The sequence below is a fragment of the Adiantum capillus-veneris genome, chromosome 27 (assembly GCF_014529385.1).
Source record: "Adiantum capillus-veneris isolate H3 chromosome 27, ASM1452938v2, whole genome shotgun sequence".
Classification (NCBI taxonomy): Eukaryota; Viridiplantae; Streptophyta; class Polypodiopsida; order Polypodiales; family Pteridaceae; genus Adiantum; species Adiantum capillus-veneris.
The window spans coordinates 6,198,826-6,225,216 of record NC_140957.1 but is presented as its reverse complement, the minus strand read 5'-3'; the positions used below and the strand labels follow the sequence as shown (position 1 = coordinate 6,225,216).

At 44.0% G+C, this 26,391-nt stretch overlaps 2 protein-coding genes across 2 annotated transcripts; both read right to left on the bottom strand.

Moving 5' to 3' along the window:
• Nucleotides 1-9,937: 9,937 nt before the first annotated feature.
• Nucleotides 9,938-13,711, bottom strand: LOC147421443 (uncharacterized). The gene is made up of 8 exons (XM_086503127.1): nucleotides 11,796-13,711; nucleotides 11,587-11,702; nucleotides 11,365-11,493; nucleotides 11,117-11,287; nucleotides 10,898-11,035; nucleotides 10,726-10,819; nucleotides 10,534-10,638; nucleotides 9,938-10,453 (listed from the first exon to the last, which is right to left on the bottom strand). Exons 1-8 carry the CDS (start codon nucleotides 12,504-12,506, stop codon nucleotides 10,355-10,357), a joined length of 1,563 nt encoding a protein of 520 aa, XP_086359253.1. The 5' UTR covers nucleotides 12,507-13,711; the 3' UTR covers nucleotides 9,938-10,354.
• Nucleotides 13,712-16,833: 3,122 nt separating this feature from the next.
• LOC147421442 (S-adenosylmethionine synthase 1) lies at nucleotides 16,834-19,568 on the bottom strand. The gene is made up of 2 exons (XM_086503756.1): nucleotides 19,434-19,568; nucleotides 16,834-18,220 (listed from the first exon to the last, which is right to left on the bottom strand). Exon 2 carries the CDS (start codon nucleotides 18,191-18,193, stop codon nucleotides 17,018-17,020), a length of 1,176 nt encoding a protein of 391 aa, XP_086359882.1. The 5' UTR covers nucleotides 18,194-18,220; nucleotides 19,434-19,568; the 3' UTR covers nucleotides 16,834-17,017.
• Between the last annotated feature and the right edge of the window lie 6,823 nt (nucleotides 19,569-26,391).

Genomic DNA, 26,391 nt, shown 5'->3' with positions numbered 1-26,391 from the left:
GTCAGAAGACTCTGTAGAGATAGAGGTAGAGCGGCAGTGCTTCAGTGAGACACAGCGGGTGTTGTCAAAGTTTGTGCAGGCAGACATAGAGTGGGTCTACTCCCTAGAGACACAGACAGAGATGACAGACATGGAGTTCTTTGATATGCTCGTGTTAGAGGCTGATGAGTTGGTGCCAGGATACACAGTTTTGCCTATGGGTGACATGAATGTAGCTTTCCCAGTGTCGAAGTTGACACATCCATACGCGATGGATAGTCTTGATGATGTAGTGATTGCAGATAGTGTAGGGGAAGCGAGTACAGCCAGGTTTGCGCAGATTTCATCAGCGTTCGGACGTCTCGTGTTCGACTTGTTAGTATTGAGGCTCGATCTAGCAACTACGATGGGAGCATTTGCATCAGGGGTTGTCAGTTGTGCAATGGCTGACACTAGAATTATGCATAGTGGAGTTTTGCAGACCATACAGAGTAGTCTACGAGATTTACATGCAGGCTCTAGCGTGCGTACGCACACTCACCTACCACCAAAGCGGATACGAGTATGTGTAGATTGATAGAGCGAGCCAGTGGACATAAATTTGAGAGAGTCACACCTAGTTTTTTATACATACTAATAGTTTAACTAATAGGTCTCACTTATCGACGTATCGCCTTTAAGTGGAAGTTTGTTGGGCCAAAGGCGCTACGCTTTTGTCCCAGACCAAACGTCCGGTGTTCGATCGTATGTCCACGTGTGTACACTTCTTTATTCTTTATATACATAAGAATAAGGAGCTCCTCACTCATTTGTTCCTGAGGTTGCTCCATCCACACCATCTCGTGCTTCTCCCCTTCTTCGCACACACCGCACACGCACGCATCCGCGCACATGCGCACTCACAATTTAAGTGAAAAAGATTTAGATCTTGTAATATCAAAAACTAGCTTTCAATTGACATCACACGAAACTATGACTATTGTACTGAAAGTGGTTGGATCTAATGTCTTTATCAAACGAGCTCTATCTACATATGTCAAAGAAAATATATGTTATTGATAGACTACATAAAGAGAATATGTATTCTTGTCTTTTCAATACATCTCCATCTCTTCTCCTTCCCCTTCTCTCTCTCTCTCTCCAATGTGACTTATATTCCCACCCCTCTACTTTCTTTCTTTTTTACAAAAAATTATTGAAAGCCTACACTTGAAAGTTATACAGCTATCTAGCTTTTCTAAAAACCCCTCCCGTACATTGAGTTGGTAGGTTAAATAATAGATTTTCTAAAAACCCCTCCCCTACATTGAGATGGTAAGTTAAATTTTCCATGGTCAATCCCCCTAGATGTGTAATTGTCAAATGACTTTATTTCAGGCTTCAATCATAAGCTATTCCTTAGCTCTCATGCTTATATTCCAATATGTGTTCTTCTACGCCTGTTTTTTGGTAATCCTTCACATTGCAACAGGACTAAAGGTCACATTACCATCGTTGGAATGGAAAAAATGTCTTATGACAAAACATCATAGTTCGAGGAAGAGAAGATAAAGGTAAAAGCAAAGGACAAGTGCCCCTCTAAGTTGCACCAGCAACACCTCTCTTCAACAAATATCTTCTTTTTTTTTTTTGCAAAACTCACAATTGTGAGTGGATAGTATTAAGAACATCAACAATATACAACAATCTCTAGCTCAGACCGAGCCTCGAGGGTCCCAGGATTGCACATTATCAGCTTGGCAAAAAAAACCGCTACCACTCCTAGGCTTTCCCTATTACAAGATGTTATGTATTGTTCTAAACCAATCCTCTGAGGCTTGTTTGCCTCCGATCATGTGAATCACTCTGCTCTCTTGTATGATTTCACAACAGCTTGCCACAGCCATATCTCCCTCAAACACGCGGCGGCTCCTTGCTTGCCAAATATGGTGCAAGAAGTAGTACCTGATTATTTGAGTGCAGACCAGAAGAGCAGGACTTCCCAACCTATTACTTCCAAAAAACATATCGTTCTTGAAGAACTTAATTTTCCATGTCCTTTGAATCCACTTGCATAATTTCCGAGCCATGCCCCTGATTGCCTGGCATCCCATGAAAAGGTGGGCTAGGTCTTCACTAGCCATTCTGCACCTTGAGCAACGATCGGACCCGATGCCTCTTTCTTGTACCTTTACTCCCGTCGGCAAAGCACCCCACATCACTTTCCACAAAAATATCTTCATATACTGAGGCCACCTTGGCTTCCAGATGTTCTCCATGACTTCCTCCCACCGCTTTTCCGTCCATTGCCTCTTCCATAATTTGTTGAGGGGGCTACATCAATTAGCCTCGTGCATTAATGTATGGTAAATGCCTTTAGAGTGTGGTTTCCAAAAGAGACTACTCCCGGGCCATCTCCAAGCTTCCCATTCAAAGTTGGATTCACAAATTGGCATCACCACCTTATCAAACTCTTTCATCACCCTGTGGACTAGTAAGATCTCAAAGCCATTCATTTGAAATTGGATGGCTATAGAGTCATCACTTTTCCAGCACTTCATATTGCCATCCCAGAACAAGCCCCTTATTATTCACATTCCTTGCCATTTCTATCCAATAGGGGCTTTGCGGTGGCCCCAATATGTTAAAGAGCCAAGGGGACCAGTGCAAAATGGAGTTCTTAAAGTATCTGGTTACTTCTCCCCATTCCAAAACTGCCGCTGCACTTTTGCACTTCCTCATTAGCTCCCCTGAGAGTCCACCAGATCTAAGATAAGACCACTTTGGAGCGAGAAGTTTGTCGTGCATCACAACCCCCTTCCACTTCCCCCTTTCGAACCCAGTTTTCCTGCATCAAGCATTTCCTTGGTCATGATAGCCCAAGCTTGGTCTTGTTTAGCCAATGAGACCATAAATTTGGCACAAAGGGCCTCAGCATGGGATACAGGGTTAATAATGCCGAGCCCTCCTTGGTCTACCGGGCGAGCAACTACCTCCCATCTAGCCCACTGTCATGGCCGAGAGGTTTTCGTGTTGTTCTTCCAAAGAAACCTTTTCACTGGTTTTAAGAATTCTTTCTAGTTACATTTAGCCATCTTGAGCACGGGGCTGAGGAAAGCAATATACGGGATCATAAAAGCATTAATCACTCTAATCCAGCTTTGGAAGGGGAGGATAACAAACTCCCATCTTCTCATTTTTTAGCTTATTTTTTCAAGGATCCATTGAAATCTTTGACTGTGGGTTACGTCCACCCCTATGGGGGCTCCCAGGTGTCTAAACATACTCCCTTTTGAGATGATCTCTCCTGTCCAAACTGCAGGGTCAAAAGAGTCGTTCTCCGACAGGGAGATTAGTCTTGACTTCTCTATATTGCACTTGGATCCCGAGGCCACTGCAAAAGTTTGCACAATCTCCAGTGCTCTCCTGACAACTTGAGGGCATGCCTTCAAGAATAGGAGTAAATCATCTGCGAACATTTTTGCTAGTAGCCGGTAGTTGCCCAGTAATGCTAGACCTTGGATCTCTCCCCATGCAGCACTTGATTCGAGCATCGTAATGAGAGGATGCGACCCGATGGCGAAAAGCAAGGGGGCCAGGGGACATCCTTGCTTAATAGACCTTTTAACCTCAAAAGAGCCCACAATTCTGTCATTAAACAGGAGCTCTGATTGGCTGCCAACGCCTAGTGTGCGTATGAGGCGACAAAGGCGAGGCCCAAAGCCCAGAGCTCCCATGACTTCTTCTATATAGGACCATTCTATCCTATCATAGGCTTTGTCAAGGTCCAGCTGCAGTAAGATGCACCCTTGCTTGGAGAAAGATGCATACTCTATTCCTACCATTGCTGCCAAGATATTGTCATATATAGATCTCCGTTTAATGAACCCGTGTTGATGGGGGGGATGATCCAACTCAAGAGGGGGGCAAGTCTGAGAGCTATCACCTTGGCAATAATTTTGTATGCTACTGACATCATCGTAATGGAACGCCAATGCTTAAGTTGAGAGCAGCAGATCTGTTTGGGGATGGGCTTGATAAGCCCTCTCTTAACACTTGCATCCAACGACTCTTCTGAAACGGCTTGATTGGCCATCCGTGTGACTGGACCCTTGAGATCATCCCAAAATTCCCTGAAGAATTCAGTTGTCAGTCCATCCCATCCGGGGGACTTTTCATTGCCAAGAGCTTTTAGTGCCACTGAGCATTCCTCCTCAGAGAAGGCCTTTTCCATGCGGTTGGCTTCCTCCTGGGGAACCTTCTTCTCAACACTCCCAAGTAAAGACACTCGGGCTTCTTCCACTTCCTGAGATTGGGTCTCTGGCTGGCCGATAATCTGACTGAGGTACTTGAGCATAACTGTAGCCATCTCATCTTGGTTTTGAATTGTATTCCCTTTCTCATCATCGAGTACTTGCACATGGCCTCGACTTTTCCTCACTTTCAGAGCTCTAAAAAAATGTGCTTGGTTAGAAGGCTCTGGTTGAAGGAAAGTTTCCCTAGATAGCAATCTCACCTTCTTGATTTCCTCCAGCTGCTCGTTGGCCAGGTAAGATTTAGCTTCAAGCCATCGCTTGTGCTCATCCTCGGTAGCCAGTCCGACAGCCTTCCTAGAGGCTAACTGCGCTACCTCCTCTGTGAGATGTTTGATATGTGCCTCATTGGCTTTTTTAACCCGCGGGCCCGAAGTTTTGATAGCTTTTTGTACACTCCGAACAAATATCTTCCAAGCACTAGGTTTATTCATCCCCACATCTTTCTTGAGCTTCCCCAACGCTTTCTTGGTGATGCTTCTAAAGAGAGGGTCTTTGAACAGGTGTGTTCCTGTAACAAGAAGCTTTTTCTCCCCTCTCGAGGATTGCCCCCCCCCCCCCCCCCCCCCCCCCCCCCCCCTTTATCTTTCTTTAGTTGTAAGTGTAATGGCATGTGATCGGAGGCTTTTTGTTGAGATTACCTTCATCTCTAACAACGATGAGATCTAGTCAGCTTGATGAGAGCAGTAGCATCTGTCCAGCCGGGAGGCAGTGCGGGCATATTGAAGGCTTGTGTAGGTGAATCCAGGCATGCTGTTCCATGGGCCCACTTCCCACAAGTCAACCATAGCCCACTTCTCACATAAGCTCATCCATTTAGACTTTTCTGAGCCAGCCAGGAGACTGGCGGAGCCTGTTCTATCCTTGCTTTTCTCGACTATATTGAAGTCTCCTACCATCAGCCACTCCCCTTAGATCGGAGTATCCCTGAGTTGCATCCATAGTCTAGCTCTATCCTTTGTGTTGCAAGGGCCGTAAACATTTACTATGGTGATAGGTTGATTGTCCCATCTGATTCTAAGACCAAGGACTCTTCCGGAGGGGTGGTTTAGAACTATCTTTGGCTCCAAATCTCTATCAGCAATGCACAAGACACCACTGAAACCGTCGCTTCCTTCCCCATAAAAGATAAGTTTTTTTCCTACAGCCTGTTTTCTCTTGCAACGAGCATCCAAATGGTGTTCTTGGATGGCCCAGCAATTGACTGCCTTCTCTTTCTTCACTTCTTCCCAGAAGAGAGTGCCCTTCTTCCGGGTTTTTAATCCCTACACGTTCCAAGATTGAATAGAGAGAGTATCCATCATTGGGAAAGGGGGACAAATTCTTCTGCCTTCAGGAACTCTCCAATAGAGTTCCCATTCAGGTTGTCCTCTTCCATTGGCTCCTTCTCTCAGCTAGAACCTGCATGGTATCTAGCTTGGAAGTGAGAAGGTCCTCTTGATTCATCTATGACAACATATTCAACAAATATCTTAAGAGGAGTGGCACAACTAACTCATTTGAGCTCTTGACAGCTCCCTTTTCATGCCTCCTCACTTCTTGAGGAAAAAGGCTCTAATCGTGTCAATGTCAAAGATGCATCCATAGGTCTACATTTGGTACCATACTCGTTTGTAACAAACTCCATTTGATTGAAAGTCAACATCTATCACCTTGGTGACTTGGCAATCAAGCATTCCAATTGCTTCTGATTTTGTGTAAGCAAAGCTTTCAATAGTGGTCAGAGTGACACTTTGTGCGTAATGAAGAACTTAATAATCTTGGTATGTATGTTCATAAGAGCTCTACAAGACAAACAAGAGCTCAATCATACCCTTGATGGGCAAATTTTCAAAAAGAGCTCCACCTTAAAGACAGGCAATATAAATCCGTGGAGCTTACTCAAAAGAAATTTTTAGAAAGATAATTAAAAACTAGTGTTGCCGGCCGCCTCTCTCTCTCTCTCTGTATCTATACTAGTCTATATCTATATCTATATACTGGTCCTAGTATAAAAAGGGGAGGGATTCAGAGCCCCCCATTGACACGTGGCAAAAGCACGGAGAACCGGTCAGTGTGCCCTGTGCCTCCCGGTTGCACAACGCGAGAGAGAGAGAGAGAGAGAGAGAGAGAGAGAGAGAGAGAGAGAGAGAGAGAGAGAGAGAGAGCCTGCGCACATGCGCCTAGGCAGCCGGTGGAAGGGGGACGATCTCGTGGCCTGCATCGACCCTAGGTTCACACACATATGCACAGCTTGAACCGCCCAAAGGCTCCGATTGAAGATGGCAGGAGTCAACGTCCACCAAATCAGGAATTTTTTGTGGTTGAGATGTAAGCCTCCATTGCAAACGGCAGCCTACCGGTGTCAAACGGTAACTACGAAGCAGTGATGTTCCGATAGCGGCGGTGAGGAAGACGGCGAAACTGTGCAGGGGTGTGCGGACGTGTTGGTGGGCCTGCAGCACTTTTTCATCGGAACCAGGGCGTTACACTATGCATGTGCGCATCGAGAGAGAGAGAGAGAGAGAGAGAGAGAGAGAGAGAGAGAGAGACCGCAGGTACTAGATTTGGGCCGTGGACCTCAGCTCGAGGGGAGAGAGAGCGTAATTGCCACAGAGTGTAGAGAGAGAAAGAGAGAGCTCAGTTGCCCTCGGGGGGGGGGGGCTCGTCTATATGTAACACGGGGTCCAACTCAAGGGATCAAGGGTGGGAGTGAAAAGTTAGATCAAGATTCAATGAGGACCGCGGATTTTTGCGGCGCCGTGCAATTGTAATCTCTGCACAAAAAGTAATCTCTGCACAGACATCACTTTCGGCGGCGGGGCGGGGCGCGGCGCCTTTAATTTGTGCATTGAAGTGAAGCTTAAAGTACATTCTTCCATTTATGAACGCCAAGCAAGTATGCTCAGCATTCACTCAACCTACTTTAAAGAGTTTAACTCTCGACTCACATCAAAGTAATGCACAGACCCACACTGTATGTAATCTCAACACACTGCGTGTAATCTCGACACAGGGCAGAAAAACTGGCCTCTCTCTGTCCCTCTCCTTTGCATGCGCACGTACACACACACACACACAGTAACATTCACGCTCACGGACGGAAAGAAGTGTGCTTTCTCATCCAATCACCCTCAATCACAACCAAGTGATGGATTGGGATCAAGCAAACGTGGAAGGTGATCATATGCTTGAAGAGTTGTTTGATGAGGATTTAAGTGATGCGAGTAGTGAAAGTATTGATGACGACTTCGAGGTACTCCATGAAGAAGGTGATGCTCTTGGAGAAAGCCGGCCTCTTGAAGATCAAATGGTTAAGGTATTTCCGGATCCAAATCTCTATGTGTCCACAACATATTTTTCCTTTCACAGAGAGGCGTATAATTACATGATAAGAGTGCTTCAAAGTGACCTCTCCACAACATTGGAGACTCTTAAAACCTATGACTCTAGAGACATGTTGGATTTGAAGAAGTGGCGCAAGATGAAGGATGAGCTTCATGTTGGGCTTGATGAGGATAGAAGGCTTTGTTTATATTTGGGAGATTCGCAGCCGGTGAGAGTTCCATGTGTTGAAGATTGGGAGGATATTGTAAAAGTTGCCCATATTGTTGAAGGATCAAAACACCAAGGGTTTAATAAAACCCTAATTTCCATCAAGTCCAAATGGTGCATTGAAGTTAGGAAGCATGGTATATCTACCATATACATCAAAGAGTACATAAATGCTTGTGGATGTAGCAATGCAACTAACGCTTCAACTTCAAGATCATGGCGTCAAAGAATGGACCTGAATAAAGAGCCTCCAAATGTGATCACTACAAACACGTCCGATGTAGAGGGGCGCCTAAAGACCATCATGATCGAGCACAAGACAAGGCTAGTGATGGTCCGTTCTTCCAAAAAATCGGGCACATTAAAAACTGTGATTGATTATATATGTCATCGAGGTGGTGCGCCTCGACGAAGGGGAGATAAAAAGAGAACAAGGACATCAAAGAAATGTGGTTGTCCGTTCAAAATACAAGTGATAACTACCAATGGGAGTAATGATGTTCATATTTATCTAAACACTAGTCACAGTGGTCATGTTCCAGGTTCAAGAAGTGATATATATCACTTGCCCGTCCATCCATCCGTAATTGAGTGTTGCATGGAAGATCTCTTTGATGTCGGAAATGCTCGATATGTTGCTTCTATGTCTTTGTCAAAAGAAAGATTTCACATGGAGCGAGCCTCCCTTCTTGATTGTACTATCTACAGGTTCTTTATGATACCGCATGAAATCAATATCTTGTCTTATCAAATGCGTTACCGAGGTAGCACTTTGACTTGCCTCTTTAGTAAATTGCTTTATACAGAGGATACCCTTTTTTCTGTTTATTGCAAAGCATACGTTGAAGGTGTGGATTCGTGTCTAATTCATGCTTTGCATGGTAGCTGACTCTGGGCGATATGGCGTTCGGGGGGGGACAAAGATGCAGACAGCAAAAATGCTTGAAGGGGAGAGAATCTTGCAAAGGTTTCAAACCACACCATCTACCTTTCAGGTTATAAATGAAGGGTCACTTCTCTTCAAGATTCAAAGTGCCACAACTGAGAGTATATGGTATTATGTCAGCTTGCAAAGCAATTATTGTGATTGTCCGGATTGGGGCAGTCAATGTAAGCATCTTAATGGTGTTCGAATGATAGTACTGACTCACTTTCCTTGTTTGTAAGAATTTCTACATGGTGCACATGAAGACGCATCCAACATCTACAAAGATGTCATGCATCGTGATTTTGAAGCACACGATAGTGACAATAATGTACAAGAGAGGGAAGATGATGTGGTGGATCTCATCAACCACCTCAAGGATGCACTGTCAACGATACAAAAAGAGGTGTATTCTAAGGATCCCAAAGAGATTGAAGTCATCAGGAAACAGTTGCAAAACATGAAAGGGACACTCTCAACATTTGTGATCCCTACAAAGATTGATCTCCCTGCCAGAGGGAGTATTAAACAAATACAAGCATGTATTCCTCATAAAGACCATGTATTCCTCATAAAGACCAGGCTTCTGGAATAATAAACAAACATGTATTCCTCATAAAGACCATGTATTGCTCATAAACAAGCATGTATTCCTCATAAAGACCAGGCTTCTGGAATAATAAACAAGCATGTATTCTTCATAAAGACCATGTATTCCTCATAAAGACCAGCCTCAGCATTATAAATTTCCATTCGTCCGAGTAAATAGAACCCTCAAACCATTCAGCAGGACACTTTATCCAAACCCACGACCATATTAGCATCTGAATGTTGAGTGCTGTCCGCATTGCCCTGATTCAACATTGGTTTCAAGTACGCATGCTTCACCCTCAAATTCTGGTCTCTCTGTATCCTTGAGTGGCAGTTGAGCTACAGCAACTTCATCGCCAGCATGTAAAGATGCTGACACTGATACACTTTCTTCCAAAATACCAAAGCAGGGCACATTGTCATTCCAACCTAAAATAGGAATAAAAAGCCAACAACTCAATCACCTTCATTTAAACACTTGAGAAACAAATGAAACAATGGAATTGCATACTCCATCTGTGGAGGACCAAAAGGCAGAAATTTACAAACCAAAACCAGATAAAATTATTTTGAACGTAATTTGTACATCAAGGACAGATCGGTAGGCTTCGACATGCAAAGCCTCACTACTCATAATCCAGCCAAGTACTATAAAAGCTTTCTTGTGTGTGTGTGGGCACCTCTTTGTGTGTATCCAGATTACATGTGTTGTGCATGTGCTCCTCATTCACCCCCCATTCTCATGTACCTGCTCGTGTACAGCTTTGCATAAAAATATCAGGAGACTAGATTCTACAAAAAAGCGTCCCATAAGCCTGAGTAGATTAATCAAGTCCAGACATGACAATATCCCATGTAAGTAAGATTCTCAGCATTGTAGCCTGCCGCAAATTACAACACACAAAGTGGACCAAAATGTAAATATAGACAATATCTGTTAACAAAATCATCGATACAAAGTAGGCCATGACGACTTCCAAAGTTTGCCATTAATACAATAAAAGGTGAACACAACATCGACCTAAACCATGGCCTATCCAAGTGTGACCTCACCCAAAGCCTTGTTCAACCAAGCATTGAGTTTCTGTCTCGTGAACTCGACCTCTTCATGCGCAAACCAATTCTTTTTTAACTGAAAAGAACACAAAGCATTAGAAAGCAAAAAAGTAGTGAGAGTTCACACTATAATGAGTGCTTAAGACAAGCGATTACCAAATTTCCTTGAGGCTTTTGATCTTTAAGAGTGGTCTTTATCAATAACCTCATTGCTGTCATCACATAATAACCACAGTCGGTAGAATTTGGCTGTTGAGGACACTATAGCCAACAAACATGTGTATAAGTCAACAACAGAAAATTCACTACACAATGCAATAGCACACAACCCTAAATTGTGCCATAAACCTGTGCAGTGAGGAGTTCGCAAGCTTCCCGCGGATCTTCAAGTTCTTCTCTAACTTGAAGGTTTGAACAATGCTTACTAAAATGCTTTAGTACCCTTCAAACACAAGCAATTGATTAATTAAAATTATGCAAACAATGTGACCATTATGTTTAAAGCAAAAACAATGCATACCTAGACACGTGTGGTAAGAGTCTCTCCATGCAGACAATCGAAAGAGAGTCAAAGAGAAGTATAGCTGAACGTCGTCGAGAAAGAGTGGGTATGCGTATGAGATGGGCATTGTAAAATGCCACAAGAACCCAATGTGATCTATGTAAAGAACACACATTCAGACTTGAAGCTTTGACAGTTTTGATACTACGAAAATACATAAAAGTAAAACATCCATACCCATCCAAAACGGGGAAGAAGGTAAATACGTGAGCTCCTAAATCAGGTGTCCCAAAGAAATTGCTGAACGTATGATCTCCTATAGCACGCTCAGAGACAAATGGGAACCACAAGCTGTCTACCCACCACACACCTGAGAGAACTTCGGGCGGCAATATGCTTTCCATCCACCTATGAAGGATGAGATACACAAGTGAACAAAGCAAAAAATCTATAATGTTACTTAGGCATAAAGTTTATTTCCTTACAATGCAAAAAGGTTGATCGTTTTTGTAGAAGCTTCAAGATCTAGAACATCATCAATGACATGGGCATCTAACCCCGACTCAAGCCCAGATCGAGAAGACCGCAAAACAAAAGTGACTCCCTTACGGCACCTATGAAAAAATGCACACACTTACACTGTTTGTTTTTCTAATTACGCTTGCAAGATTTACATGCAAAAGAGTAAATCTACGTTAGTAACACACCTATCCAAGAACTGATCCATATTGCAGTGATCAATCTCACACACAAGGCGATCATGGCTCACCAAGAAAGAAATGGTCTCGACATGCACAAAGCTAGCGGTCGATGATGAAACCGGCTACAATAACATTCAAATTATAGCTTGAAATAAATGTAAAAACTTGTCACTATAAAGAGAATGTGAGTGTGTAGTCAAGGAAAGTAAACTTACGATGGCAGACTCATCATCTGAAACTTTAATACCCTCTTTGTCGTCGCTCTCGTTTTCTTCTCGAGGAATGTCAGCGTCATGTGGAACTCCATAAGCACGGGGTTTGTATCCGCGCTTAATTTTTGCCTCTAGCTTTGTTATCCTACTTGGCATGTTTGCTTCCCATGCAGACTTTTGCGCTTCAATCCATGACTCTTCCCACTCTATTTGCGATTTTCCCTCTTTGTCAAAGACTCTTTCCCACTCTTTTGTTGCCCGCACTTGTAAATCTTTGTGAAATTTTCTTCGTGCCGCCCTAACTTTATATGCAATATCTCCAAACCTTGTAACGCATTGGCGTTTAGATCTAGGAGACACTGGTCGTGGTGGCCGTTCACTGGTTTTAGGACGTCCTGTTTTGTGCTCTGGAACGTGAATATTTGTGATTTTGTGCACATTCTTTAAATGCCTAATAAGAAGGCATCGCCTTTCGTAAGAAACCTTTTGGTCAATACATGTTTGCGATGCATGACACTCACGAATAACCTTCCCATTTGTTCCCATAACCTCAATGAATGGAGTCAATTCCTGACAATGAGACGGAAAACAACATTCAATTTTTCCCTGCCCGATTACATGCTTCAAAAGCACCAAAAATCTCCAAAGATACGCGCAATTTACGTCGACATTGTGTGGCATTCTGAGAAAAGTAAGCTCGTAGACATACCTCATGATTCGCCATCAGCTTATTGTAGAAGTACTACACCCTATACTCCCCTTGAGTTGAAGCCGCAAATATTTGTAATCCCGGTGAAAGTAATCTCTACACACCTATGAAATTACTCAGAATCGACCCTGGGCTTTGAAGTAATCTCTGCACACCTATGACAGATTTCAGATGCTCAGCAAGAAAGAAGCAGAAAGACGTGACCGGTGAAGAGGGACGAGCATAGACCCATAAAGATTGTTGTGCTAAGGCCAAAATATGCTTTAAGAATACCAGACACAGGGCCTCTATTCCTTCAAAAATTCCTCACAACATGCACATCATTGGCAAACATATGCGATAAATGCAAAACAAGGATCAGAACTCAACATTGACATCTTAATATCTATCTTTCTTCAATGACCGTGTGAATGATTCCAAAATTGGGTGATATGCAAGCCATGCGAGACAGTCTTTTACATATACACCTCTAATTTCTGTAGAAGCATGATTCAACCCTCAACCACATTCTAACATTGTTGACCCTCATTTCATTTGCTACTTAGAGGTATTTCTGGTTTTAATTCACTGTATTAACAATAGCTTAAAGTACTCAACGAACAATGCATGAAATGAGAGCACTCACAATGACCAACTTTCGTGCAGGTTCGGCAGAAGCAGTCAAGCAGGAATCTCGGCATACGACAACACCTTGCCTCACATGGACAGCATATCTCCGAATGAGGACAGCATTCCCCGTGTCACTCAATCCGTGCAGGTTCGTCGTATGCAGTCAAGCAGGTTACACAGCATACGACAGTCCTTCGTGCAGATTTCACAGCAGCACCTCACGGATTTTTTTGGGCCACCCTCAGCGCTCACTATGCATGCCCGACTGTGTGTAAAACTGGCTCTGCAGTTCGAGCAGGCAGTGTTGCGCAGGCATCTTGCCCGACTGTGTGTACTGCAGGCTGTGTAATGCAGTGTCGCGCAGAGTCGAGCAGGGCAATGTCGCGCAGTGTCAAGCAAGGCAGTGCCCGCTGTGTGTAATGCAGGCTGTGTAATGTGTTTGGTGCAGTGTCGCGCAGGTTTGGGCAACCCGACTATGTGTCGCGCAGGTTCCCCGCAGGTCTCCTGAATCAAATTTCGTCGACAGAGCTTTTCGGCGCAGGAGGATTTGGGCGCGTATAGCTAGGCGGATTACTTTTTGCATGTCGCTTTCCTCTGCGCCCCCAAAATTCGAAAGGTCTCCTGAATCAAATTGAACGGTCGATGTAACTCCCTTGAGTTCGACCCCGTGTTACATATAGAAGGGGGGGGGGGAGGAGAGAGAGAGAGAGAGAGAGAGAGAGAGAGCACCCGTTTAAGGAGGCACCGCTTCGCAAGGAAAACTGGCAGGCAAACTCAGACATCGCTGACATGGCGTTGTAGCACTGCGTCCTCTGTACCACGCCTGCAAGCCACGTAAGTAGTGTGCCACGTCATATGCTGGTCGTCTGACTACGCCAGGCCACATCGTCTGGCTGTGCCACTAGGCTCCTCGATCGAGTAGCGGGCAAAAGCAACTTCTGCCACGCCAAGCCTTGATCTCCGGGTAGTCCAAGAGGCACACTATCTAGGCGCATCCTCGACCTACGGGGAGACTCGAGAAGGTCCAACAACTGATCCATGCCCAGAACCGCAGCCAATGGCCAATACTGCCCTGCAAAGTGATGGGACAATGGAGGAAACCAGGGCTTAGGAGTGATGGAGTTGCAATTTGGCCATCATGCTCTGCACTCACTTCATGCATGTGAATGCAGTTGCGCTCATCAGATGTGGGAGTCACGGCTTTTTTTAGAGAGGTGTGCTGGCACTGGCCGTGGTGTATATGGTAGAGAGAGTTCTGATTGCCTATGGGTTCTGATCATTGTAGGAGTAGGAGCCTTCTTTACTACCATGCGGTGAGTTAAGATGGCTGGATCCCACCATGGAAACTTCAGTGGAGGTGAGGGGAGCTTGGAGAGGAGGTCGACCTGCTCACTGTCTCGACAGGTAGTTTTGAGAGGAGGGGTTGATGATTTCACAAGAGAGAGAGAAGAGGATGACGATTTCGAGGTGGTCGCAGACGCTACAACAGCTCAATGGAATCACAACGTCACCGCCACCTTTGATCACCCGCATTATGTTCTTGCCAGCTGCTACAAGACGAGAGAATGGTGAATAAAAGACGGGCCTATTTAAGCAAAGATGCAGGCTTGCAGGTGCAAGCTTTTAACTCGCAGGTGAGATTTGCAGTTGCCTAATTGAGAGATCCAAATGCGTGTTATTGATGCAAGCGAGTGGTGTAAGACTGTAGGTGAGGATCTCTCTCTCTCCTTCTCCTTCCTTCTTTCCTTCCTTCCTCAGCATGACATCCGGCATCTCTCCAACTTCTCTCTCTCTCTCTCTCTCTCTCTCTCTCTCTCTCTCTCTCCACACCCCAACCGGCCATTCATCACAGTAAATCTTCTTTTGGAAGAAGACTAGGGTGATTAATCTGGGGTGAAGCATGTTACAAAGGGGAATGGGTGCAATGTCCATATACCATATCCTTGCAATGGTCTCCCGTGAATAAAATAAGAGACAAAAGAGCACCACGAACTCCACAAAGTTGAGGTGAGTTCTGAGCATGACCTCACCAAGTTTGCAAGGATCCCCGGCCATGGCACCATGCTGAAAATTGCAACTATATCTCTTTCTCCCTTTTCTTTGGCCTTGATAGATCAAAAGATAATGAAGCCATTGTTTGAAATTGCACACAATTTCGTCACAATCTCTTCTTTTTGCTATGCATAGGAGGTGTTTTTTGTGGAGCAAAGAAGGATGCTAATAATTTCTTTAAAATTCATTACATATGAAGTCTTTTAAAGTTTATTTTTTAATTGTGATGTCTTACCTTTTGAATCTGTACCAAGTCCCTGTGCATCATTTGAAAATAACGTTAAGTAGTCGTATGAAGTATCTTAACCTCAATCGAGATGCAAAACCAATCTAGATGCCCTATGTAAATGCAAAAAAAAATTGCTCTTTCATGTCTTAGAGTCCAACCCCAAACTAATGTACATTCCACCTTTAGAGGTGAGAACGATATTTTACATAACTACGTATTTCCATTGCATTTGTAGTCTATTGCATAGATTGGATGAACGCCCCTGTATACTTTACCTCTAAGGTTAATGTGGCTTCTCTACTTGCTGCTCAACTCTTAACACTACAAGAGATCTTCCCTTCTAGACCAATTTTTGGATGAAAGTTATCGAGGTGGGATTACTCTTAGCCCATGGGGTGCGCGCACACGCGAGCGAGAGAGAGAGAGAGAGAGAGAGAGAATTTTTCTTGATTTGCTTTTATGAAATTTATCAAGAGCAATGGGTTTGAAGGTAAGAGGGGCCATGCCGCCGTTGGCGGCGGTGCCGTTTTACTTGTATATATATATTCGCCGAAGGCTACAAGCCACACTGCCGCTTCAAGGAGGATTTGACACGTGTCCGGGGGAAGGAGCCAGAATCACAAGAAGCGGATGACAGAATTAAGGCTGAAAATCAAGACACGTACTCAAAAGACACAAGGTCAGATTCCTCAACGATGCACGCGACAACAAAAATACCCTACTCCGGACTTCATACTTATTACTCATACGACAACCAACACATCAGACACGAGCAAATTGTCAAAATCCAAAGATAAATCAAAGACCAGAATTAATGTAAGCATTCCATTAATACTGGACGCACAGTCACTAATTGCCTCCCTTGTTTAACATGTGTGATGAAGAACCTTGCAAGGGATAACCGTCATACCTTTCAGCCAAGTTTTCTGTCATGAAAACAAACTATTGATCGAGAGAAGTTCCTGAAATCCTAGTAGACAGTTAAGTTTTGAGCTAAAAAGCTGCTGATTACTAACACTGCAACGGCTACTACGGCAGCAATCCCAATACAACACACGCAGAAAAATGCGTTTGGAGACCCCATTCACATACAACCATTCACTCAATCAAGCTAGAGTCGAATGCACCTTATAGACTTTACAATACCCAGAAACCTACACATGCATGTAGAACCACTGAGCACACGCAAGACCACAAACCAAATAGCTGAGCTTTACTTGATCCAATTTGAGCACCAAGAATCTTTGCCAAGCTTCGTACAGCAGTAAAAAATTGCTCAAAATCTGGCTTCTTTCAAAAAACTCATGGGCCCTTGTGTACATTAGAGACTTCAACTAGCACAAAATGGAACACACCAACATAGCATACTGACAACAAACTAACCGCTTCAAGAATCTTTGGATACTTCAAATCACCGACCTGAAAGCTCAGAAAAACATATCTGACAGTGAATGAAACATTCCCTCCAATATAAAGCAAAACTTTAAGGTAGTGATCAAACATCAAATATCGAGCTGAACACAAAAAATGTCATGTCCAAGGTATTAGAATAAAAAAGATCCCATCAGTTGACCCAAAACCTCATACCAAAACTTTTCCAGCAGGCAACTACCACAAAACTTTGGCCTAAGCCTTCTCAAACTTGAGGGGCTTCACTGTCTCCCATGTGAAGTCAGCATCATCCCGCCCGAAATGACCATAGGCTGCAGTCTTCTGGTAGCGCTTGTTTCCACCCCTCCTCAGATCAAGGTTGATGGCAATCATACCAGGGCGGAAATCAAAATTCTCCTTAATAATCTCTAGAATTTCAGCATCAGGTATCTTTCCAGTACTATAGGTATCCACAAACACAGACAGAGGCTCCGGAACACCAATGGCATAAGACACTTGGACAATGCAACGACGAGCAAGCCCAGCTGCGACAATACTCTTTGCTGCCTGCCTGACAATGTAAGCACCACTACGGTCTACTTTGGTAGGATCCTTTCCTGAGAAAGCACCGCCACCATGAGCTCCCCAGCCACCATAAGTATCGATGATGATTTTCCTTCCTGTGAGACCTGCATCTCCATGAGGTCCACCAATAACAAACCTGCCAGAGGGGTTCAAGTGGAAGATGGTTTTCTCATCCAGATACTTTTCTGGAACAACTGGCTTAATGACAAACTCCTTCAAATCAGCAGCAATCTTATCATTTGTAACTGTCTCATCATGCTGGGTTGAAATAAGCACAGTGTGCACTCGAAGAGGGATCATAGCGCCACCTTCATTCTTGTACTCAACAGTGACCTGAGTCTTACCATCAGGACGAAGCCAAGAACAGGTTCCATTCTTTCTGACCCCAGTGAGTTTAGCCCCAAGCTTGGTTGCCAACACGTGACTGAGGGGCATAAACTCTTCTGTCTCATCTGTAGCATAACCAAACATGTGCCCTTGATCACCAGCACCAATCTCTTCTGGCTTCTTTGTGAAGTGACCATGGACCCCCTGGGCAATATCCGGACTCTGTTGCTCAATGTAAACCAACACCTTGCAGTGGTCAGCATCCAAGCCCACATCCTCAGACACAAATCCAATCTCTCTGCAAGTGTCCCGCACTATCTTCTCATAATCAATGACAGCTTTGGTTGTGATTTCACCAAAAATCATAACCATGTTGGTCTTAGTGCAAGTTTCACACGCCACCTTGCTCTCCGGGTCTTGTTCCAGACAAGCATCCAAAACTGCATCAGAGACCTGGTCACAAAGCTTGTCAGGGTGGCCTTCATTGACAGATTCGGAGGTGAAGAGGAAAGTCGTCATCCCTACAGTAACTTAACCACCAACAACCTGCACAGCAGAGACCGTAAACACTCATGGTTGGTTGATGCGTGAACCATGCATGAATACCACTGCCATGGCTCAAATACTGAACATAAAGATCACACTTAGGAAGCCTACATTAAATGCATGAATACCGCTGCATACCTGAGACATTGAGCATAAGGACCACATTTAATAGGCAACAAAAGGAAATTGTCATTGTAAACATATTAGAAAGCTTAACTGCACATACAGGCATCCAACACCAGCATCAGAACTAGGTCCAAGGTAAAACAAATATGCACAAAATATCATGGGCCAGCACATGAAAACTAGAGTCGGTCTACTATGTAGATATTTGCCATGAAAATTAATAAGTGTGTGCAAATCTATAAATTTAAGAGTCTTTTTACCAGACCTTTAATGAGTGCGTTCAAGAGAGCATGGTCAAACCTCTAAAGTTACAAGGCTATAAGAGCTATGAGGCACAATATGCAGGTCTGTACACAGTACCAAAGATCTAGACACTCAAAGATCTAGACACAATACAAGAGAACTAGAAACAAGGCAGCGTTTGCACATTTTCCAGATGCAAAGGCCCTTGACCACTCCTACTAAGCTAAATTTAGAGGCCCTTCACAACAGAACGTAAATTGAAGCCTGACATCATTTACAACACAAGTCTACAGCGATTTTGCGGAAAGGGCAAAAGAGAAACGGAAAGATAAGCAACCACTATCAAATGAGATTCAAAATCAAACTTTGGCCAAAAAAATCAATAAACATGACCTTAACTGAAAGAATTCGAGAAAGACCTTTCGTTATGATGATAAACAAGAAGATATGAAGACAGATAGAAGGTGTGCCTGTAAAAGGAGATCCAGAAAACGGAAATTAAGAAACAGTACGTGACATTGAGAAGAAACGCAACAGCATTGTGTTCAATGATAAAGGACGAGGCTCTTTCAGCAAAGAGAAAGAGAAAGCAACATGGCAAATATGCAACCAGATCCAGATCTGGGCAAGGAAGGGCAACACAGCAGTTAGACAACGCATATTTGATGAACAGAAGAATGCAGAGACTTAACCGTAGAGCCAGGTGTGCCAATAGATCGAGGATCCGCAATGGCGGAGACATTCGGGAGTTGAAAGTAACGCGATAGAGAAGTAGCAAAAAGAACAGGACGAGGTTGTACAGATCTGACAGGCGTCGAAGCAACGAGAGAGCGAGGATGCTTACCTGTGCTCACAGACAGGAGTTGGGTGGGGGACGCTGCTCTTCCCGGAGGAGACGAAGAAGGCGAACAAGAGAAGAGGGAATGAGAGAGGGTAAGTAGGGGCCTTTATATCCCAAATCTTACTTTCAAAATTTGCACAAGAATACATGGCTAAGGTGGTGTTCACACGTAGGTAGTATGCCACGAATCTTTTATATTAAGTCAACCTAAACCCATGATAATGCATTATAAGGTTGGGTTTGTACTCTATGCTACTTAGAGACCATTCAAAGTGCGCTAAAAGTGCTTAGATGTGACAACATTTTTCATAAAAACTAATATCTAATTCTTTCAAATGATTTTTCCATGTTAAACTAATCATTACTTCGTTAGCGTAGAAGGCAAAATTAAAAATCTTGCACCGCGTTCGTCCACCTGGCATCTCTTTTCAAAGTTTTGTTTTTGCTAAGCTCGCCTATCTTTATTGTATGCGCGCTCACAGCTTGCTTGCTCACTACGCATCATTTTTCGTGGTTGATAAAGATCGTGAGGCAAGGAAGCATTGATCGCAAGGTTGCACAACAATAGCATCTATGAGAGGCAAGACTCAGGAGGGAGAGAGGTCGTACACAAAGCCGTTAGATTAGCAAGAGCATGCTATGTTGTCAGAAGGGCAAGCGGGGGAGGAATTAGTTTTGGAAGGGTGCACCCAGCTCTTAATTGATACCTCCACGGTCCACACTATCCTCCTCTCTCATGATTCTCTCTCTCACTCTACATATTGGATCCCTTCCATAATTGCCAATTCCCAGCCTTTTGTTAGTGTTGTTTAACAGGCAGCCCACTGAAGCCCATCTAAGAAGGCAAGAGCACACGATGCTTTGTGCATACAGTAGAGCATGTATGCTACAATAATGCATTACTAGTCCAAGTTTGAAGGGTCGCACCGTTCCAGGCCAAGTGGAGGATGAGAAGGAAAGTGTGTTAAGACGCTCCTGGGAGTGGTGCCGGCCAGAACTCTCCAGATGCAATCACCTACATAAGCATCTTGAAGGCATGTGGCTCTACGCAAGATGCTGATATGGGCACAAAAATTCACAATTACATTGTTATAAAAATATTTTGTGCTTGGCACTGTCTTGGTCGATATATATGATAAATGTGGTGCGCTTGAGAAAGCACAAAAATTGCTTCAAGAGCTTCCTGTCTAGAATGTCGGCACTGATTGCAGGATGTCCGCAACGAGAGTTCTAGGCTATTTTTAGCAGATTCAAAGCGAGGGCCTCTCTCCATGTGCAATCACCTAGGCCTGCATCTTGAAGGCATGTCGCTCTACTTAAGATGTTGATATGGGCAGAAAACTTCACAATTAGTCAGAGACTGTTGAAAAAAGATGCCATGCTTGGACACTGTCTTGATGGATGTGTATATTAAATGTGGTGCGCTTGAGAAAGCACAAAAGGTGCTTGAGGAGCTTCTTGTCCGGAATGTCGCCTCTTGGAATGCACTAATTGCGGGATATATTGTTAGTCAGAGGCTGTAGAGAAAAGATGTTGTGCTTATCATTGTCTTGGTCGATATGTATGTCAAATGAGGTGCGCTTGAGAAAGCACAAAAAGTGCTTGAGGAGATCCATGTCCGGAATGTCACCACTTCCAATGAATGTAGTGATTGCGGGATATGCACAACGAGAGCAGGGCCAGAAATCTCTAGGTTGTTTTCAACAGATGCTTAGCAAGGGCCTCTCTCCAGCTGCAATCACCTATGTCGCAAATTTTATTAATTGCAGGCAAATTGCATTGCGTAACTGCCTCTGCTAAACTCCTTGCTATCGAGAAGTGCTTTCAATCGGGATTCAACGATATCAGCATGGATCTTGCTGCCTAAGCAAAGGTCCTTATGTTGGGCACAAAACTACGGATAATGCTGAAATGGGCACAAAAAATCACAATAACATTGTTGAAAAAAGATGTCGTACTTGGCATTGTCTTGCTCCATATGTATACCAAATGTGGTGCACTTGAGAGAGCACAAAAATTGCTTCAGGAGCTTCCTGTCAGAAATGTCAGCACTGGTTACAGGATGTGTGCAACAAGAGCAGGGCCAGAAAGCTCTTGGATGTTTTCAACGGATGCAAAGCGAGGGCCTCCCTTCAAATGCAATCACGTAAGCGCACGTGCATCTTGGAGGCGTGTGGTTGTATGCAAGATGTTGATATGGGCTTAAAAATCCACTATGATATTGTTAGTCAGGGGCTGTTGCAAAAAATTACCATGCTTGGCAATGTCTTGGTAGATATGTATGCCAAATGTGGTGCGGGATGTTGTCTTTTGGAATGCACTGATTGCAGGATATGCCCGACAAGGGCCAGCCAGGCCACAGCAGGTGCTTGAGGAGCTTATTATTCAGAACGGTGTTAGCTGATTGCGGGATATGCACAGCAAGAGCAGGGACAAAAAGCTCTAGGCTATTTTCAGCGGATGCAAAGCGAGGGCCTGTATCAAGATGCAATCACCTATGCATGCATCTTGAAAGCATGTGGCTCTATGCAAGATGTTGATATGCGCTTAAAAATTCACTCTTATATTGTTAGTCATGGCCTGTTGCAAAAAAGTTTGTGCTTGGCAATGCCTTGGTCGATTGGTGCGGGATGTCATCTTTTGGAACGCATGAACTGTAGGGTATGCCCACAAACAAGGCCCGGACCAGGAAGCTCTGGTTCTTGAGGAGCTTACTATTCAGAACGATGCTAACAGATTGTGGGAGATGCATGCTAGGAGCAGGGACAAAAGCTCTAGGCTGTTTTCAACGAATGCAAATCGAGGGCCTCTGTCCAGATGCAATCACCTACGCATGCATCTTGAAGGCATGTGGCTCTATGCAAGATGTTGATATGGGCTTAAAAATTCACTCTGATATTGTTAGTCAGGGGCTATTGCAATCACATAAGCTTGCATCTTGAACGCATGTGGTTGTACACAACATGATGATATGGGCTTAAAAATTCACGGGAATATTGTTAGTCAGGGGCTGTTGCAAAAAATTGCCATGCTTGGCAATGCCTTGGTTGATAAGTATGCCAAATGTGGTGGGATATCTCGTCTTTTGAAACGCACTGATTGCAGGATATGCCCGACAAGGGCCATGCCACAACAGGTGCTTGAGGAGCTTACTATTTGGAATGGTGTTAGATGATTACGGGATACACACAATAGGAGCAGGGACAAAAAGCTATAGGCTATTTTCAGTGGATGCAAAGCCAGGGCCTGTATCAAGATGCAATCACCTATGCATGCATCTTGAAGGCATGTGGCTCTATGCAAGATGTTGGATATGGGCTTAAAAATCCACTATGACACTGTTAGTCAGGGGCTATTGCAAAAAATTGTCGTGCTTGGCCATGCCTTGATCAGTGTGTATGCTAAATGTGGTGCACTTCAAACAAAACATGGCTGAGGAGCTTCCTGTCCGGAATGTAGGCTCTTGGAGTGCATTGATTGTGGGATAGGTGCAATAGGAGCAGGGCCAAAAATCTCTTGATTGTTTCAGCCAATGCAACGCAAGGGCCTCTCTCCAGATGCATTCACATGTGCATGCATCTTGAAGGCATGTGGTTGTATGCAAGATGCACATATGGGCTTAAAAATTCACTCTTATACTGTTAGTCAGGGGCTGTTCCAAAAAACTGTCATGCTTGGCAATGCCTGGGTCAATATTTATGCCAAATGTGGTGCTCCTATGCAAGATGTTTTCTTTTAGAATGCATTGATTGCAGGATACTCTTGATAAGGGCCAGGCCAAGAAGATCTAGGTTGTTTTGAGCAGGTGCGAAGCGAGGGCATTTCTCTAGACGCTATCACTAACGTGTGCATCTTGAAAAGAGATGTCGTGCTTGGTGTGCTTGGCAGTGCCTTGGTCGATACGTATGCCAGATGTGGTGCACTTCAAAAAGCACAAAACTTGTTTGAGTCCTCATCATGGTCTTCATGCATTTGAACTTGAAGCAGGTGCTCAAAAGAAGGATTTGTTTCAAGTTAACAGTGATGTCAGGACACCGGCAAGGCCGGACTAGACAAGGGCAAGGCCGGGCTAGGCGGTGTGGAAAGGGAGTCCAACTAGGGCAAAGGGCCAGGGGATTTGCTATAAGGGGGGAGTAATGTCAGGACACTGGCAAGGCTAGACTAGACAAGGGCAGGGCTGGGCTAGGCGGTGTGGAAAGAAGTCCAACTAGGCACAGCAGGCGAGGAGAATTGCATGGAAGCATGCATGGCTTGCATGGCTTCTTGGATGAAAGACAACCCGTGTGCTACTGTACTAAGTCGGGGAGGAAGACCGAAGCCCATAGGCCGCGGGTAGCCACCCTAAGTCGGGGAAAAGGGTGAGTTTTGACAGGAGCAAAACTGAACCAGATCGGCCTCGTTGGGTTCACAGCACGAAGCTAGGACCTTTTCGACACTGTAGCACCCTTTGATTTGGCTCATAGCTCGCATGGCGATCACTTCTTGCCTGGTGCAGAATCGCCATTGTTGTGCAGGAAAGTTTTTTTAATTTTATTTTTGTTGTGTTCTCACGTTGGCCGCCCACGGTGGCAACGCAATTGACCAAACATGGTTAAGGAGGGGTGCCCATGGTCGGCCCCCATCCTCTTCTTCCACACTGCGACGAGATTGCCAAGGGACCACATTGCAGAATTTCTGCAACCTCAGCAAAATCGACAAAAAATCTACAACCATGCATAGCTCGAGCTTTGCGCAATCATGCAATTGTTGTTGTTGTTCACATCATCGATGAACAAGGACTACATGCACAACAAGTCTTCATAGTTGTTGATGGTCGATCACAATCTTCATCGCGAATGGCAAGTTGCAAAAATTTGAATGAGCACCCTGCACGACAAGTTCGTGGATTCAACGATTTTTGGACGGCAATCGGTACATGTCGAAGGATGTTTGTATCTGGGAGATACTTCATGGTGCATCCGCACACGGATGGATTATGAGGTTTGAGTTTCAACTTCTTGTTTTTTTCATAACTTTGTGCATATGATGGTATTGCAGGAGCCTTAATTATTTTAATCTTGGCCATGGTGCTTGAGCAACTACCATGGTCAGTTCATTCCGTCCGATTTAGTTGGTCGTTACCACAATTTGGACTAAGGAGCAGGTTTCCAACAACACTACCCCATACCCGGAATGTTATGGTGCTCCAACAAGGCAAGGTTGCCTAGGAGTACAAGTAAAATAGACCATGTCAACAAGGTCGATTCTAAAAGGGGTACATCAATCATGTTTTACCCAAGGAGCAAGGCTCCGTCCGCCAATCTCTCTATACGTATTGGCGGCATGATCCCGCCCAAGCATCTATAGATTGTAAAAGACAAGAAAATTCCATAACTATGAGCTAAAACCCAAGTCAACACCCATAATATAGGATGTTATGCCTTTCACTGCCAAGGGTAGTCAATAGGTATGTTAACTTGTTGCTTTGATCAAGCAGTATTTGATCATAGCTGACATTTGATAGCTCAGCTGTAGATGAGTATCGAGCAATGTTATGATTCTCAATCCGTAGCAAAATTTGGCAAGGCCATTTCCCTATGAAATCTTGACAAGGTCAATATTTTTCTGCTAGGACACATGTGTGTCACCAAGAGTAGCTGTTGGCTATGAGCACTCAGATTACATTCCGGTCTCATCCATTTCATGAACTTATGTGAAGAAAGGCTTCTATTTATGCATCTTGCATTGCGACTCCCCGCGTTTGGTCTATGCTATAAGCATACAAACTTGGGACGGACTTGACAATATGCTTGCAGGTTATTTCATAATGTACCAGACAGGTGTAAAGGATATTCGATGGCGTCTCTGTAGATATGGCTATAAGCCGTTTTGGAATGAGTTTTTTCCTTCCGAATTTCATGACAACTGGTTGCAGCAACAACGACCAATTTAGCCAAGTTTAAGTTTTTCTTGTTTTTTCTTGTTTAAACTTTACTTGGCAATTACTCGCATTGTGCAAAGCAAAGTGCTTTGGCAATTTCATAGGAAGCAAGGCTTCGAGGAACTGGAAAAATAGGAAATATCAGCTCACAGAATTCCTACCAGTCTAAACTGTGCAAGGCATTCATGGTTTTGGTTCTCACGGTTGAGGCCATCACTCTCGGCAAGGGCTTACCATACTAGATGCAAGGCATGCTACTTAGGTGGAATCAATTCTACCGCCTCATGAATTACGCTTCCGCTATCACACTTACAACTTAGTCGACATACTAAAAAAGGGATTGTTTAATATGATTGTGGGTTGCTATCAACACACAACAACATTAAAAGGAACCTAACTTTAGGACTTACTTTACAGGCAAAGTGCCGATGCTAAGTCGTCCCCATACAATCACAACCCCTGCATGGTACGTGGGTCGGAATGAGTTTTCTGTTTTTCTATTACCTCTCTCGATGAGAAGAGTCACCTGAAAACTGTGGAATACTTATACGATAAGCTGCAATTTAGACATAAGATGCATAAGAGCACACAACTTGCGTGCACACTCTAAATACTTAAGGAAAGTTCCTCAGCCTAGCATGCTCGTTCTCTCTCTCTTTCTCTCTATCTTTAAGGGAATAATGCAAATCATCTAAGAAGCTTTTGATACATGTTTTGCTCGTAAGTCAGTTTGAGCCAAAGAGCTCTGACTCTCAGCTAAAACGTGACTAAAATGCTACTCAAATTAGTATTCATCGGTTCGTCCATTGAACACTAATTTGCATCATGGGCTAAGAGCCATTGTCAGGCCAAAGGTAAGACCTAACTATTGGCATTCTCTGGGTGATTGTTCTCAAGATCGAACAGATCCACCCCGGGAAGTACACATCGGCATCACTAGACAAGCAAGAGTCTTGTCATTACAGATGTCTAGGGTGCCATGTTTGCACTACATGTTTTCAGTACGACACTCAAGTTGAGTTTTTGATAATCTTCAACTCA